Raw genomic sequence first — 17,166 nt, 5'->3', positions numbered from 1 at the left:
TTCAAACTTAGCTGAGTAGGTTTGTTAAACTGCTGCAGTGGATGAGCGAGCTGGGGGCAGTGCTGCAGAGCTCACACTGGTGATGATGGTAAGGGAAAGCTGGCAGGCTGACCAACCCAGCTACCACCCAGACTCAGAACCAGGGCTATGAGTTGGCCCATCCCAACATCCACCTCATCTATGAACTGCTGGAGCATGCAAGGAGCTGGACCTGAAGATCTAAAGCTGCAGGATCTCCATGACCAAAGAAAACAACAGTATATCCAAGAGGAGTCCCAGTGAAGGCCCAGTACCAAGGGTATAGCAGAAAGCCAGAGGCCTTGAACCAGACCAGTGACGTGTTGCAAAGAACACTTATAAGTAAAGATGTATGGACTAAAGGGTATACTGTGTGATTCACTGTGTCACACTACAGCTTCCATGACGAGACTTTGTTTGTTTTTGGTTTTTTGTTTTTCCCTTAAAATTTATTTTATTTGGCGAGGGGGAGGTTGCAAGGGCAGAGGATGGAGATGAATGGGATTGGGATGCATAATATGAAATCCAAAAGAATCTATAAAAGTTTTTTTTAATTAAAATATAGTCATGTCATGTCATGTCTCTACTAAAAGCTCTCACTGGTTCAGAGTAAAAACAAAATGCAATAGCAAAAATAGACTCTTTAATTGTCTTTGAGACCTCATATGTTCTAAGTCCCTTTATCCTTTGAGATATCTCTGGCATCTGTACTTCTCCAGTCAGGTTGCTGGCTTCTCTGTGGTGTCTCAGCCCCATCTGCATGTTTCCACCTCAAGCTTTGTGATTTCTCTGTCCTCTTTGAGTGAGCCTCACTGAGATGGCTGCAGAGCCTTCTGTCTTATTTCCCAAGTCTGCACACATATCACCTCTGAAGTGAATGAGGCATCCTCTGGTTACTCTATTTCAAATCAGCAGCCTCCTTCCATTACCTTGCTTGAGCTCCTTGGTTCTTTATACATTTGCCTCAACATTTACAGTAGTTGAATTTTCCCCATAGAACATAAGCTTTAAAAGAGCCAGGGGCTTTTGAATCCAAAAGACTCTGTACCTACAGCATAGCATGCTTAAAAAATAATGTCGTTGTTGTTGAAATACTTAAGGAACATAATACAAAGGTCAAAAATCAGCAAGGATCTACTTGAGTAACTGCAACTTGACAAACAGTACTGGTCACTGCTTTATCGTGTCATGAGAAACGTAATTCGTAGAATCTCCTCTTATTTTCCTGATCTATTTGTAATTTCTCTCCTCCTTTCACACATCCCTCACCCTTGCCTCCCTCTTTCCACTGCTCATTTTCTCCTCCTTCTTTTTTCCTTCCTTCCTCCCCCCGTCCTTTTATTCTTTCTTTCTTTTGCTCTTTCTTTCCTTCTTTCTTCTTTCTACATTTTACAGAGTCTTCCTATAAGTCCAGGCTGACTTTGAACTTGTGACCCTCTTGCTCAGCCCCGTGAATGCTGGGGTTACAGATGTGTACTACCATAGCTACTCTGTAATTTTTAACATTCTAGCTTCTTAATACTTCATCTCTTCTGCAGTTCACATAACAACCTTCAGAATTCTTACTGCCTCCTTCTCTCTAAAGCATTCAAATATTCAACCTGATGCAAAGGAACAGACATATTTTTTTTAACCTTTGACTTTTTAACAAGTCATTATTTAATAAAGTGTTCCCATTATTAGTCATCTTAAATTTATAATAATAGGGTGAATAACATACAGCTTGAAATACATGTGAATTCACAATCTGTAGTTCCTGATGGTCTCTTATAGGCTCTGGCTGACTTAACTCTGTTTCAACACTGACTGGTATTTAGTGTGCTTGTCTTACCCTGTCTCTCTCTCTCTCTCTCTCTCTCTCTCTCTCTCTCTCTCTCTCTCTCTCTCTCTCTCCTCACACACACACACACATACACACACACACACACACACACATTTTATATATATATAATGTTTACTGGCCTGACATCACTCCTTCCACCATATGATGGCCACAGTATAGCCCTTAGAGGATGCATCCCTCATCTCACCACTGAATTTTCCAGCACCTTGATCTTGAACCAGAATATGAGAAATTATTTTTTATTGTGTATGCATTATCTGGTTTTCTGTTGTTGCCACACAAAAACTAGACAAGTAATAGAATTAAACTAGACTGGTTCAGGAGGAGCTGCTGGACTTTGTCTGAGACAATTTTCTCATTTCTTGTCTTGACTTAACAAGTGTAGGCACACATTGCTAGTTGTCTTCCCAAAACTGCACAGTGGTTGGTAACGATGCTGTAAGTTTGGGACTGCTAGTATAGCATGGGATTGCTCACGATCACAATGTGTCTGATGTGTTATAAAATGTTAAATCAAGTCCAGATACTGTAAGAAGACAGAGGGTGAAGTTGACAACAGGAGAGAACTTCCAGAGCTAACCTGACTCTAAGCAGCTTTGTGACTTTTAAAGAAATCACTTCACCTAGATAGCTTTCAATTTCTTTTTGAGTAAAATGAAAGAATCGAATCGATTAGATTCTCTCAGGAGGTCTGCTGCTCGGACTTCCAGTGAGTGATGCTTTGCACTCTGCCCTTGGAGACAGGAAGAGTGTCCTCAATTACCCCAAAGGTACAGGCAAGTAATTAGCCTGTGATGCACGCTGGGTAAGAAGCTGTGTCCAGCTCTCATTATACTTTAGTGTCAGAGGGCCCTGGGTGCTACTGTGAGAGCTCGTCATCCCCACCTTGTAATTGAAAGACTTGTAAACAGACACACACGTGGTCTAAAAAAAAAATGCAGATATTGTAATAACTGTTCAGGGACCGCCCAGCCAGAAAACACATGCGATTTCCCCTCAGCCAGACTAACTTGGCATTCTGAGTACAAGCTCACAGGGGAGGGGCCCGGCCTCTCCATGCAGGAACTGGAGTCAGAGGCTTCCCCTGCAGCCTGCAAGGAGAGACCATTAGGAATGCCTCCCAGTGCCTGGTTTCCTGAGGTATCTGGCGTTAGACACGCGGCCTGGAGCAATCTGAGCACATCTCACCCGCAGCTCTGCAGGAATCAGGATGCAGGCCAAATACAGCAGCACAAGAGACATGCTCGATGACGATGACACCACCGTAAGCCTGTATTCTGGAGCTTCCACAGTCACCAGACGGGCAGAGCCCAGGCACTCAGGTACTTACTCCTGTCTCCTAGAGTCCAAGCAGACCAGAGCCCTGGAGAAAATCTTGAGATGAGGCACTTTTCCTAGGCATAAGCAAGGCAGAGGGAAGGGAGGGAATCTTCCCGTGCTTACAGTGAGGGGTAACCGCACTTTCCACAACTTGTCTGCACACATGTAACATTTGAAAATAGAAATACACGCAGGGGTCTGATTCTCTAACATTCTGTCGCTGGTTTAGCAGTTGGCAAGGAGGAGATACGGATTTTCTGATTAGGTATAGCAGGGAAAGATGAGATTGTATATGCCTTAAAGCAACATCTGTTTCCTTTTCCTTTCGTAGGAAGGCCAATTAGGCCGGCTTGTTGTTGTCCGTGCGGATTATCACCTGTGATGTGATTTGGAAATTTAGGTTAATTAAAAACAACCATATTGGGCGTGGGGGGTTGTCAGTTTTGAACTCTTGACTTTAAGGAAGAGATTTCCAAGCAGGCTAATTAACTCGGGTATTTGTTAGAATTTCTGCATCTTGAATCTGAAAGACCTTGGAGGATTCATGTTAGCATCATATATTGGTTTTATCCTCTGTGATATCAAGGGCAGCGGAAGTAAATCCTTCCTAATGCATCCTCTCAGGTCTGAAATTCAGTGATTTAGTAACCTAATTTGGGAGCTCAGATTCATTTGCATCAAATTCCTAGTCCCCTCAATCCCTTTCTGTTGGTGCCGAGGTTGAACGTAGGGTCTTCCTCATGATAGGCAACAGAATAACACTGAGCTATGCTATAGAATTCCTTTGAATCAATGTGAGACAACATCTCACTAAGTCACCCACTGGCCTCAAACTTGCAGCGTTCCTATCTCTGTCTCCCCAGTAGCTGGATTATAAGCGTCCATTACCATATTCTGCAAAACCCCCTGCTCTATTGATTTCAAAGTATTGACATGATTAAATCATATTTAGAAGACATTTGATTTAGTTTATATCTTCCTATTTTCTTACCATAGAGTAGCATTTTCCCATTCCATTCATTTTTATAGTTCACACAAGTAGATGGGGGCCTTACCTGGTTGGTCCACAGCAGACACATGACCTGGTTCTAGAGCAAAAACCCCACTCCATAATACAGATAGATAAAAGCTGTATGTTCAGGTTCTGATACCAAGTAGGGTACTTACAACTGCGTGATTTTAGGGTCTTGGGGCTTTGGTTTCATTGCTTACAAAGTATTAACGATAGGAGGTAGGCATTAATGTATATGCTGTGCCTGGGATTACTTTAAGTACTTTATGCATATCTGTTCATATTAACTTCAGCTAACAGTGAATAGAAGTAATAAAACTTGTTTACAAGGCATCCAAGAGTATAAAGAATGACCAAGACAGACACTCTAAGAATGTTTCTCTCAACATTCCTCCTTTGCAAATTCCTAGAGTGTTCTGTTCAGCACTTTTGTGTCAGTCTCCATCAGCGGCGCTTACTCCCTGGCTGTGTCTTCTATACATTTACTTTCTCTTGTGAACAGACCCAGGGTTTATTCACTTTCGCGAATCAGGACACATTTTTGTACTGCTCTCTCTTTTATCAAATAACTGTCAGGATCCCCCTCCTTTTCTCCATAAAGTAATTAATAAACGATTATCAGCCTGAGGCCTACTGGTATGGCTTCTTGCTTTCCACTAAACTACCCAGAGAGCTATTTAAAGGATATTGGGGATTTCCAGCTTCCTTGACCTGGAGCTAAGTGGTTCCAGGAGGGAGGATAGATGCTGCAGGCTGTGGGTGATGCTTCAGACAGGGTTCGAAAGGCCTTCTTCCAGCCATTCTCATGAACAATCAGCTCACAGGGCTGTGGTTTCAAGAGGGCCGTGTGCGACTTTGTTCTCCACCTCTGCATAAGCAGGAACAGTGTGTACAAAGAAATACCCAGAGATTAAAGGGTGGAGACAGAGGTGGGGCAAGATGAAGCACTTGAAACAACATTTGGCAGCCTCTTTGTAAAAAGCAGAAATGGAACAGTGGGAGAGAAGGTTACAGGGAAGTGACTCTGAGTCAAACATCTGGAAAAGGTTTCCTCAGCCTGTGTGATATGCTGATTTCATCCTGTGATATGCAAATGTGTAGAGGAATGTCACAAAAAAATTTCTTAAGAAAACATATCTGATATACCTCTGCTGTAGAAAGAGTATTTCTTTTTTTTCTGGCAATTTCACATTCAATAAATATGAGTGGGCATTTTTTTAAACTTTTCCATTTGAACTAACAGGAATAAACACTGCAGGTAGATTTTTTCCTCTTTGGATTTTAATGTTATTCATATAACAATCATGATTGTCTAGAAATAGCAAGCAGTTAAGAAGATTGAAAATCAAAAATAAAAGAAGTAACTGTACACACAATTTCCACAAATTCAGATCAGGTAAGCAAAGGACTGGCCACACAGTACCAAATACAACAGACCCTCAGCTATGAGCTATGAGGGAAGCTGGTTCTCAACTCAGCTTTATGTATAATAACATACTGTGTTGGAGCATGTGCATGAGACACATGAAAGCCTGGCCATTTGTGTCTAGAGGGCTGAAGGAGATCCAGAAAGATCTCGAGAGAGTGGTCATTGCATTGAGTGGATTTTAGGGTTTCCTATATTATAAAGAACCAGGAATGGGAATGTCCAGACTTGAGGATGCTCCACAAAGAAATACTTATGAAAGGAAAATGAGGAGGACTTCAAGGAACTTTGTGTTTTCAGAGAACTGTGTGCAGTAACTACAGCTGAGGTGCAGAGCTGAGGGACGCTACGGCTGTGAGGAGCAGGTCTGGAGAGCTAAGGAGGGTCTTTCAGGCCATCAGAAGTGTTTTAGTTTTGTTCTATAGTTAAAATGAAATCAGTGGGAGAGAAAAAGATACAATGAGACAAATGATGTGTTCTTAGAAGTATCTCTAGGCTATGCTGAGGATGAACTGAAGGAGAATGCACAGACCTGGATGAGCTAATACGTTGTTTTATCAGTACTCCAGGTAGAGTTAAGAATCCTCAACTGAGGAAGGGCATAAGAAGGAGGAGAAGAAAGCAGTTGGGTAGATATTGAGGGGAGGACATTCAAGGACTGCATTGGGTTACCTGTGAGGAGACAGGAAAGAGATGTCAGTCCAAGGTTGATAAGTTCTGTCAGATGTGGTGTGGGAGGTGCTGTTGTGACCTGCAGTAGAAACCACAGGAAGAATCATAGGGTGACAAATGCAGCCTGAGTCCAAGGGTCTGTAAGGTGAAATGCATTTGGAATTATCTAAAGACACATATATTTGAAGAATGTGGGTTCAGGGTAAGAATTTTGGGCTAAATATATATGTAGTAATCAGTGGCATGATAAATGAATAAATCACTTAAGTGATATGAATAGAAATTAAAAATTGATATGAGTGAATCAGATCACCAAGGGAGGAAATATCAAGCCAAAAATCTAGAAAACAAAACAGACTAGTAAAGAGAGAATCCAGGGAACATCAGCCACAGAGTCCAAAGAACAAGAGAGCCCAATGGGAGGCTACTAGGAAGGAGCAGCAGAGAATGTGGAAGCAGGGCTCTGGCAGAAAGAAGCATCTAGAACATTGGGAGAGTAAACTCAAAATAATGGGGAAGCCAATGATAAGCAATTGTGGAATGTTAGAAATAACAGACACTGCAGATCGTTTAAGAGGAGACTAAACACAATCTATTGTTTCAACAATAAAGAGGAATATGGAACTTTACTTATCATCATAATCATCTTTTTTTAAGATTAAAACTCCCTACATAGATGAGAATGCTTCTCAACTCTAAACTCTTCCTATCTCAGTCTCCCAAGAGCCGGGGTCACTGCTGTGTGCCACAACACTGATTAGGCTGTTGGTAATTTTATAGCAATGTATCAAAAAAGGGCTGCTGATGAAGTGAAACTATCTATGAATTTCCCCATTTCATTTATTTCTCTTCTTTGAAGAAAGTACAATATGTTATTGCAAGGTGCCACAAGATTGAGTGAGAACATTTTTAATTATTTTTTAAGATGAGAAAAATTCTAACCACACTGTAAATTGAAAAGAAGCCCAGGATGGCCAATTCACCTGAACAACATCAAGAGTAAAGGAATGATGTCACAGAAAAACTAATATTCCCATTGAAATGGGAATGCTATCCTACCAAAAGGATAAGAAAAACACTTTAATTAATGATACTTTGAAAAACACATTTAAAAATCAATTCAAGTTCTGTTTTGCCATACCTTTATTACTGCAATAATGTTCCAATTTTTCCAGCTTTTTAGTTTCATTTTTACACATCTGCATTGCAACAACAAGGAACAAGTCACATCTCCATGATCTCACACATCTTTTAGTCATACCCACTAAATATTAAACACCATGGTAGGCACTGGGGAGGTCCTATTTTTTTTTGAGGCAATTGAAACCACAGAATAATCAAAATCAACAGTTAAAAGTACTTAGTGTTGTTGAAGACATGTTGGAGACCACAGAAGGCACTCAGAACTGAGCAAATGACTGTTTGCTTTGTACATCCCAAGAGAAGGTGTCAGTTTTCCCAGATCTACAAGGTTCAGCCTGGATTTGCCAGAAGAGCAAGTTGGAGCATTGGGTGACTTTTCCACTCTGTGGATGACAGTGTAGAAGTGATATCGTAAAGGAGCAACTAGCCTTGAACAAAATGTTGAACAAAACTAAAACAAATAAGAATTTGGAGGAAAAAATATGGTACTAATTTTGGATTAGGATTTAGATCAGCCTAAGTTGGCTTTGAGAATCATGACAAAACTTGTTACAGAGGACTATTCAGCTGAAGATGGGAAGTCCTCAGAGGAAGAAATGGATGCAGAGAATTTAGGAAAGGAACAGAGGCTTAAAAATAGTAGTCTGGAGCCCTTGCTAATAAATTTTGCTTAAAAAATGATTTGGGGGAAACATTTTTTTTCTGTAAAGAAAAACAAGGTATGATTACATTTGTATTTTATAAAGTTAGTCTTTTTGGAAGAGTGGAGAACTATAATTTATAATCCCAACTGAGATAATTTGTAATGTAGGAATGAGAAGTTACAAACCCTCAGACACTGGGGTCTTTTTATAATTCCAAATAGGATTTCCATAAAAGGTTGAATATTAATGTAAGAAGTTGGGAGGAGGGTTATGACTGACAGTGTTCAGTGGTTTGCTCTTCAGGCTCCGTTGTTGCTCTTGGTGCACACCTAAGAAGAAAGAGACTTCTGGACAACCATTTTCTTATCTAAATAAGGATTAAATGCAATTACACACTTGAATAATTTGGGGAGGCTTCCAATGAAGTACAACAGTATATACAATTCACTCACTGTTATTAATAGTGGCTACATGTTTCTCTGTAGGATATCGAACATTCCCCAGAGCAAGACGTTTCCCACCTGCAAAATAGAATGATAATCTCTATTCTAGAGAGTGTTCATGAAAACAGATAAGGCAATTCATTTAAGACATTTATCTTGGTAATTTAAGAATTTTGGCAGCCATCATTAATAGTTTTTATTTGTTTTCTTGTTTATTGAGACAAGGTTTTGCTTTGTGTCCCAGGCTGGCCTTGAGCTCACCATGTAGTAGTCTCTGTTGGCCACAAACTCACAGCAATCCTCTTGCCCCAATTTCCCAAGTACTGAGAATAAAGGTATGTACCATCATGCTTGGCTTGATAATTTTATATTTAAACTATATTTCATTAATTAAATAACTTCATTGGGTTATAAAATGGACTCACTCATAGTTTACTTAAGAACATAAGTGCACTTTTCTACAGATTAGAAACTCGTGATATTCTGAAATTGCTGATATGTTCTTAGATATAAATTGTTCAGCCTGCTTCCTACCCAGGACCCTTCAGTCATTCCATATGGAAAGAATACCCAGGTGGGCTCTGTGCTCTCCTTTGTAAACAATAGGAAGGATAGCATCATTTACATGCAGAGAATATGAAAGTTGATCTATAAAGACTAGTTGCCTCTCTGGTGCTACTTCATACAAAAAAGAGACTTCAACCTCACATATACCCATGAAGAGGTCACTGTGTAGAGTGGGTGACAAGTAAAAAAAAAAAAAAAAGAAGTTCCAGAAAAGACAACATTTAATCTTAAAATTATAGCCAGAAGCAAGATCTGGGCTAGAAATGCTCCGTCCTTGAAATCTGTCAAGAGTACAATGGTGTGAAAGGCTCAGAAAGCAGTCTTTGAAATATCGTACACATCAGCAGACATGTTGACATGTTTCTCTGGGATTCCTATTTCACCAGCAATGCACAAAGTACAGGGCTAAGCCTAATGATCTCATCCTGGCTCTACCTCAAGTATCCAGCATAGCCTTGGAGAAACTGCTGAAGTTAAATTCTCTGTTTCTTTTCCAGCTTTTAAGATCCCTTGTCCTTCAGGGCTACACCTGTAGCCTTTATTTAATGATGTCTGTTTCATTTCCAGTGTGCTCTTGGTTTGTGGGAGTGCAGAGGTTTCCTCTGATGCCCAGTGAAGAACAACTAATTAAGTATGACAATATCTTCATCTGCCAAGTTTCATGGAACAACAAAGGGGCTTATATTCAAAACTCAACAATGGCACTCTAGCGTTTTATAGCATAGCAGTATTAAGAGACACAGGAAGGTGGTGTTCTCTTCTATATATATCTCAGCATTCCTGGGGATGTTTATATCATTCCTTGGCCTATACACACCTCTTTTTAAACATACCTCAGGAGTCAGCTTAGAGATTCTCCTGCAAAACCCAAAACTACAAGATAGCCAAACCCAAATTAAACAACTCCCAGGCAGCTTATTTTTGTGAAGAAAAAAAAATCTCTTTTAAGAAGGAAGTTGTCCCTAGAGAGATGGTTCAGCATCATTGGAAAATTTGGGTTAGAATTCAGAAACTTTAGACTCACAGCAAGAAGAAAAAAGGCCAGAGGAGAAAACAGCATGCAGGAAAAAGGGAAACTGGCAAGGTCATTGCCATTCCACCGTGGGAGCTCGGCTGCAGACTCAGAGGCAGCAAGAACACAAGGAACTAAGGGAGAGTTCAGTCTGAGGGCTACAAGCACATCACAGAAGGGTTCTGTGAGTAGAACACTAGAGCAGCAGTGGGACACTTGGGAAAAGAAGAGCCGGATAGAATCTGGCTAAGAAAGAGTGTATTCTGGGACTTTTGTCTCAATTGCACTACAGCTACTGGAAGTCATTAAATCAGGTGGAATCATAACGAAATTGCTATAATCTATGAAAAGTACTTTAAATTTCTTTTAAATAGAATGTGAACTATCTACTGAAATGATTGTTAAAAAACATGAGTCACATTTTAAAATACAAAATAAAATACACCCATATGTTTCTTCTCTGAATTTTGACTTATTTTCCTTACTACATGTAAATTCAGGTGGGTAGGCACCATATTTCCTGTGTCCATACTATCTTTACTCCTTCACTTTGGCAATAGTAGCTAGCTCACATCATTGTGCCTAGAATACATAATATAGAGGATCTCTCTGGAAGGAAGTGGGTTTTTTCTCTATTTTGATTTTATTGAAAATAGATTTTGACAGGGTGTTGTGACACACACCTTTAATCCTAGCACTCGGGAGGCAGAGGCAGGCAGATCTCTGTGAGTTCTAGGCCAGCTTTGTCTTCAAAGCAAGTTCCAGGACAGCTGGATGATCTGTTACACAGAGAAACCCTGACTCAAAAAAAGCAAAAAACAAAGAATAAAAAACAAAAAAGAATGAAAAAATAGAATTTTTTTCACATAATTTATTGATTACAATTTCCCCTCCCCCAACTCCTCCAAGATCCTCCCTTTCTCCCCTCCTATATGAATCCACACCCTCTCTGTCTCTCATCAGAAAATAAACAGGCATCTAAATAATAATGATAAAATAAAATAGGAAAAACAAAAAAATAAACAAATTGGAATAGGACAGAATGAACATATGAAAAGGATCCAAAGAAAAAGCACAAGGAACATATATAGACAAGTAAACATATAAGTTAACACACACAGGAATCCTATATAAGCACAAAACTGAAATCGGTGATGTATATGCAAAGGACCTGTAAGCTGAAGAAGGAGGAGAAGGGAAAGCAGGAGAAGGAGGAGAAAGAAGGAGAAAGGGGAAAGGAAGGGGAAGAGGAAGAGGAAGAGGAAGAAGGAGAAGGAGAAGGAGAAGGAGAAGGAGAAGGAGAAGAAGAAGAAGAAGAAGAAGAAGAAGAAGAAGAAGAAGAAGAAGAAGAAGAAGAAGAAGAAGAAATAAATCCCCGACTCAACATTAAGAGAGAAAGAACCCCCAAAGTTGCTATTGAGTTTGTTTTGTGTAAGCCATCTACTGCTGAGCATGGGGCGTGCTTTTAAGAATGGTTTGTTCTCATTGAGGTTACACTGTAGAAAACTAATTTTTCATTTGCAAATGATTATCAGTTGGAGATAACTTCTGGGTTAAGTGCTGAGAGAACCAGCTCCCAGCAGGTCAGAGAAACTGGAGAGGAGATATGGAACCAGTGAACTACTAGACAGACAGACATTCGGACTTTATCTGAGAGGAGATATGGAACCAGTGAACTACTAGACAGACAGACATTTGGACTTTATCTGAGGGGCAAAGCTTACTTCTTCATTTTATTTTTCCCTTTCTGCTGTTGCTTTTTCTTCACCTCTTACCCCTTTCACACCACTCAAGATGAGGATTTCTATGCAAGAAATGATTACCTCACAACCACGAGTTACATATTTTCCAAAACAAATTAAAATCTTTACATAGGAAGAAATCGCAAGTTACATGTTTTTCTAAGAAGACCACAAGTATTTAAACATTTTTCTTCATATTAACTTTTCTACTATAACATCTTCACTCTAAAGGAATGGTTCTTTAATAACTGATTAACAAAGTTTTAAGCAAGCCAAGTTTATTTCAGCCCATTCCTTTGCACTGGCAGGCAGATTCCTATCCTATTTCTACTCTACAAAAACTTTAAACAAGTGCTCCGCTAACCATCTGTTTTTCTTTACACACAATACGGTCATTTAATTTCCTTTCACAACTTTGTTTTTTGAAGGTGCACACCTAAACTTGTGATTAATTCTGTAAACTACATGACCAAGGAATTCAGGCCTAACCGTGGGTGTAGGGACATAATTGCTTTTTTGATCATCAGTCTGTTTATCCACAGGCAGAATTCATGGATCTATAATGCATGAAATGTCCTTGTTCTTATTTTCCATCCTCTGCAAATCTCACCTCTGAAAAAGGGGAAGGTGACTTCTAGCCTATTTTTGCCTTATTTGTATCTCTTAATGGAACAATTGTCAGAATAACCTAAACCGTTTCCCTAATTATCTCCACTCTCTTAGCCACCTGTATCTTTTTTACTGACTCAGAAAGTTCAATTAAATCATTGACTCAACTAAGCATCATTGCTCTTGTAAAAGTCATCTTCATTATGATCCTGCATGTAAATTGCCCAATGAGGAGTGGGTTTTTCCCATGAAACCATCACACTATACTAGATACAGCAGATCCTTTCGCACAGTAATGAAAGGGATTACCATGCCAAATACAGAAGGAACATGGCAGTAGCAGGTAGGAGGAAGCACAGCTGGAGCAAGGAGCATTCTGGGAACAATCTTCCCAGGGCTTTGCTTCTCCAGAATGTACCCATCACAGCTCTGCTTTCCGGTGGGTGGTATTCCATAAGTTCCATTGCTGACTGCAGCTCCTCTGCCATGGCCACTGACGGTTAAGGATGGGGACATATATCCACTTCTCATCTCAGTGCTGGAATCCTGTTTGGTACCGAGCCACACAGGCCCTGTGCATGCTGCCTCAGTCTGTGAGTTCATATGTGCATTAGTCCAGCTGTGTTTAGAATTTCTTATTTTCTTGGCGTCGTTCATCACCCCCTGGCTCTTACACTCTTTCTGCCTTTTCCTCTGCAAAGTTCCCTGAACCCTGAGAGGAGGGATTGGATGGGGGCATTGCATTTAGAACTGAGTGTTCCAAGATATCTCATTTTTGGCACATTGGTTGTGGATCTCTATATTTGTTCCCATCTGTTGCAGGAGGAAGCTCTTCTAATGATGGCTGAGCAAGGCACAGATCTATGAGTACAGCAAAATGTCATTAAAAGTCATTTTATTGCTGTGTTCCTTTATCAGAACAGTAGTATTTAGTTTTTCCTTAGATCTCTTGTCTATATAGTTTCAGGTTCTTAGCCATCTGAGCATCATTGGGGAAGGGTTCCATCTCATGAAGTGGGCCTTAAATACAGCCAGATATTGGTTGGATACTACCGCATCTTTGTGCTACTATTGTACTAGTGAATCTTGCAGAAATGCTCATTGCAGATCCAACGGTTTATAGCTGGGCTATTGGTGGTTACTTTTCTCCTTTTGTAGAGTGTAGAGAACATTCCAGTACCATGAACACTAGTCAGTAGGGGTGACAGCTTTAGGTAGGCCTTTTCATCCCAAATTGTCTGTGTTCAACAGAGTTGTGTAGGCATTGTCTTCAGCAACAGGGCCTTACCATGAGTTCGTGAAGAGCAACCAATGGCCTGGGTTGTTTGTGGGTATCCATGAGGCCAATAACTCTACCAGATGAAACAGATTCCTGGTACTGGAAGCTTCATTTGGTAACTAGAGATGTCAAATTGGAGCTCCATCTCCCCCATTATTTGGTGATTTTATTTAGATTGCTTTCATATGTGCATACATTTTAGGAAGCTTATATTCTATTAAGTTTCTATATGACCCCTCAATTGACCCTTTCTTTTAGATGTTACTCCCTGTTTTCTCTCCTCTGCCCCCTCTTCCACTCCACCCCCATTTGATGCATCTGTTCCAGTCCCCCCACCTTGTCTATCCCTAACTATTGATTCCATTTCCCCTTCCTAGGGTGATTCATCCCTCCCTCATAGTTCCTTAGCCTATACCAAACTTCTGTGTTTATATGGATTGTAGCTTGCTTATCTAAGTCTTAACAGTTAATATCCACATATAACTGAATACATACCATATTTTTCTTTCTATGTACAGGTTATACAATCAGGATAACTTTTTCCTAGCCCTATCCATTTATTTGTAAATTTCATTTCATTTTTTAAGCTCAGTGATATTCCATTGCTAATTATACTACATTTTCTTTATCCATTTATCCCATGGCAGACATCTAGGTTGTTTCTAATTTCTGGCTATTATGGATGAAGCAGCAATGAACATGGTTGAACAAGTATCTCTGTGGTAAGATGAAGCTTTCTTTGGGTATTTGCCCAAGAGTGGTATAGCTGGATCTTGAGGTATATCTATTCTTAACTACCTGAGGAACTACCACACTGATTTTATAGAGACTGTGTGATGTTACATTCCCACCAGTAATGAGTGAATGTTCCATTTACCCCACATGCTCACCATCATGAGCTGTTATTTGTTTTATTAATCTTGGCCATTCTGACTGGTGGATGAAGAAATTTCAAAGCAGTTTTGATCTGGGCTTCCCTGATGACTAAGGATGTTGAAAATTTCTTTAAATGTTTCTCAGCCCTTTGTGAATCCTCTTTTGAGAATATTATGTTTAGCTCTGTATCTCACTTTTTAATTGGATTCTTTTCTTGATGTCTAGGTTTTTGAGTTCTTTGTGTAATTTGGATATTATCCCTCTATTGGGTATGTAGTTGGTAAAAATCTTTTCCTATTCTGTAGGCTGCCACTTCGAAAGATGGTGTCTTTTGCTATGCAGAAACTATTCAGTTACATGAGGTCCTGATTATTAAATTGTTGATCTTAGTGCCTGTGCTAATGGTGTTTGGGTAAGAAAGTGTTTTCTTGTGCTTATGAGTTGAAGATTATTTCTTACTTTCTCCTCTGTCAAATTTAGTGTATTCGGCCTTATGTTGAGTTCTTTGATCCACTTAGAGTGGAGTGGATTTTTGTGCGGAGTGATAAGTACGGATCTATTTGGATTCTTCTACATACAGCTGTCCAATTTGGTTAGCATCATTTGTTGATGATGATGTCTTTGTGTGTGTGTGTGTGTGTGTGTATTTCTGGTTTCTTTATAAAAAAAATCAAGTGTCCACAGGTGTTTCAGTTTGTTTGGGTCTTCAACTTTATTCCACTGATCTGTGTGTCTGTTTTTGCACCAGTACCATGTTGTTTTTACTCCTATAACTCTGCAGTACAGTTTGAAATCAGAAATCAGCTGTGTTGATACCGCCAGCATTTTATTTGTTTGTTTGTTTGCTTGTTTGTTTATGTTTTTGAGACAGGGTTTTTCTGTGTAGCCCTGGATGTCCTGGAACTCTCTCTGTAGACCAAGCTGGTCTCAAACTCAGAGATCCACCTGCCTCTGCCTCCTGACTTACTGAGTGCTGGGATTAAAGTTGTGCACCATCACCATGCAGCAAGCAGTTCTTTTTATCATTCATGATCATATATTTCCATATGAGGCTGAACATTGTCCTTTCAAGTTCTGTGAATAATTGTGTTGGAATTTTGATAGGAAGTACATTGAATCTGTATATTGCTGTTGATAAAACTGATTTTTACTTTACTAATCCTACTAATTCATGGGCATGGGAGATCTTTCCATCTTCTGATGCCTTCCTCCATTTCTTTCTTCAGTGTCTTAAAGTTTTTATTATACAAGTCTTTTACTTTCCTGGTTAGAGTTACACCAATATATCTTATGGGTTTTGAGGCTATTGTGAAAGGTATTGTTTCCCTGATTTCTCTCCCTGTCTGTTTTTCTTTTGTATATAGGAAGGCTACTGGGTTCATGTATCAATTTTGTATCCTGCTACTTTGCTGAAATTGTTTATTAGCTGTGGGAGTTTGCTGGTGGAAATTATAGGGTCACTTATGTCTACTTTCATTATTACAGCCCATGGAGATCTGCTCCTAGGGCTGCAGGACAGGGCTTAAAGAAAAAGCTGCAATATAGTGAAACTTATGACTTTTTTTTTTAATCAGAGAGTTATAGGAAGAAACGTACATGTTTTGATGGGTAATTTTATTTTTGTATTTGTTCTCTTTTCTCACCTAGGCTTCTCTGTCTATTTTCTCATGAAGGCTCTCTCTCTTTGTTCTTACAGAATATATATATATATATATATTCAATAAATATATATATATATATTCAAAAGAAACTTTTATGTTGAATATAGGAGTTATACTTTAAGGTCACATTTCAGTAAACAATATGAAACAGAGTCATCCCACTACATACAAGTAATAAATCTCTCAGCTTCCTAATTGGCAGTAAAATGCAATTGCAGTTGCAAATAAGAGTTAGTCATTACCTTATCTAGCATTTTGTGATTGGCAGAAGTGCTGGGCTTTCTGGAAGTATTTACAGAAAGAGAGCTGTGTCATAAATGCTTTGGTAGGAACTCAGGTTTGCCTTAATTTTTTAATATGAGCTCACTAGAGCATTCTCCAATAGCACAGTGACAATAAAAGTGTTTTTAAATCTTAAAATATATTTTCCTATTCTGTGTGTAACTTCTAATTACCTAAGAGCACCTGTAGCCCTTATTAGGTGCTAGAGTCAAATTATTTTCTGTAGCTTTGACTGGTCAGAATATATTTATACAAATTGAGGTCAGGAATTGGTGCAAGGACTGAATCATTTGCCAGCTAGTAGTAATTGAGCTGTCTTTGTGTTTACAACCTAGCCAGGCAGTTCAGCTGTGTGACCTTGTGATAACAAGACACCTGGTCTAATCTAACTCTCTTTTGAAGCTTTGTGTCACTTCATGATGTACATGAAGCTTGTAACTGTAATTCTCAGCATAAAGATTAAAGGAATTTAGCCAGTTTGGACTCAACTGTTTTCCTGTGTCAGCCTGAGTTCTGATATAAAACAGTTTTCTAAGTTTCTCACAGTTTTTGTGGAACAAAGGCCTAGCTGTGAAAGTATATTTTATTCACCATAGTTACACAGTATAAGAAGAAAT

At 39.4% G+C, this 17,166-nt stretch overlaps 1 protein-coding gene across 1 annotated transcript in view; it reads left to right on the top strand.

The window, feature by feature from the left end:
* The first annotated feature begins 2,964 nt into the window (after positions 1–2,964).
* Clec1a (C-type lectin domain family 1 member A) overlaps positions 2,965–17,166 on the top strand; it is a 30,478-nt gene continuing 16,276 nt past the window's right edge. Inside the window, exon 1 of the mRNA XM_059256939.1 lies at positions 2,965–3,183. Coding sequence (XP_059112922.1) covers positions 3,072–3,183 — 112 coding nt within the window. The 5' untranslated portion in view covers positions 2,965–3,071. The remainder of the gene's footprint in view (positions 3,184–17,166) is intronic.

This window comes from Peromyscus eremicus, chromosome 3 (genome assembly GCF_949786415.1).
Source record: "Peromyscus eremicus chromosome 3, PerEre_H2_v1, whole genome shotgun sequence".
Lineage (NCBI taxonomy): Eukaryota > Metazoa > Chordata > Mammalia > Rodentia > Cricetidae > Peromyscus > Peromyscus eremicus.
Note: the sequence above shows the minus strand (reverse complement) of the source record. Positions and strands in the feature narration are given on the sequence as shown.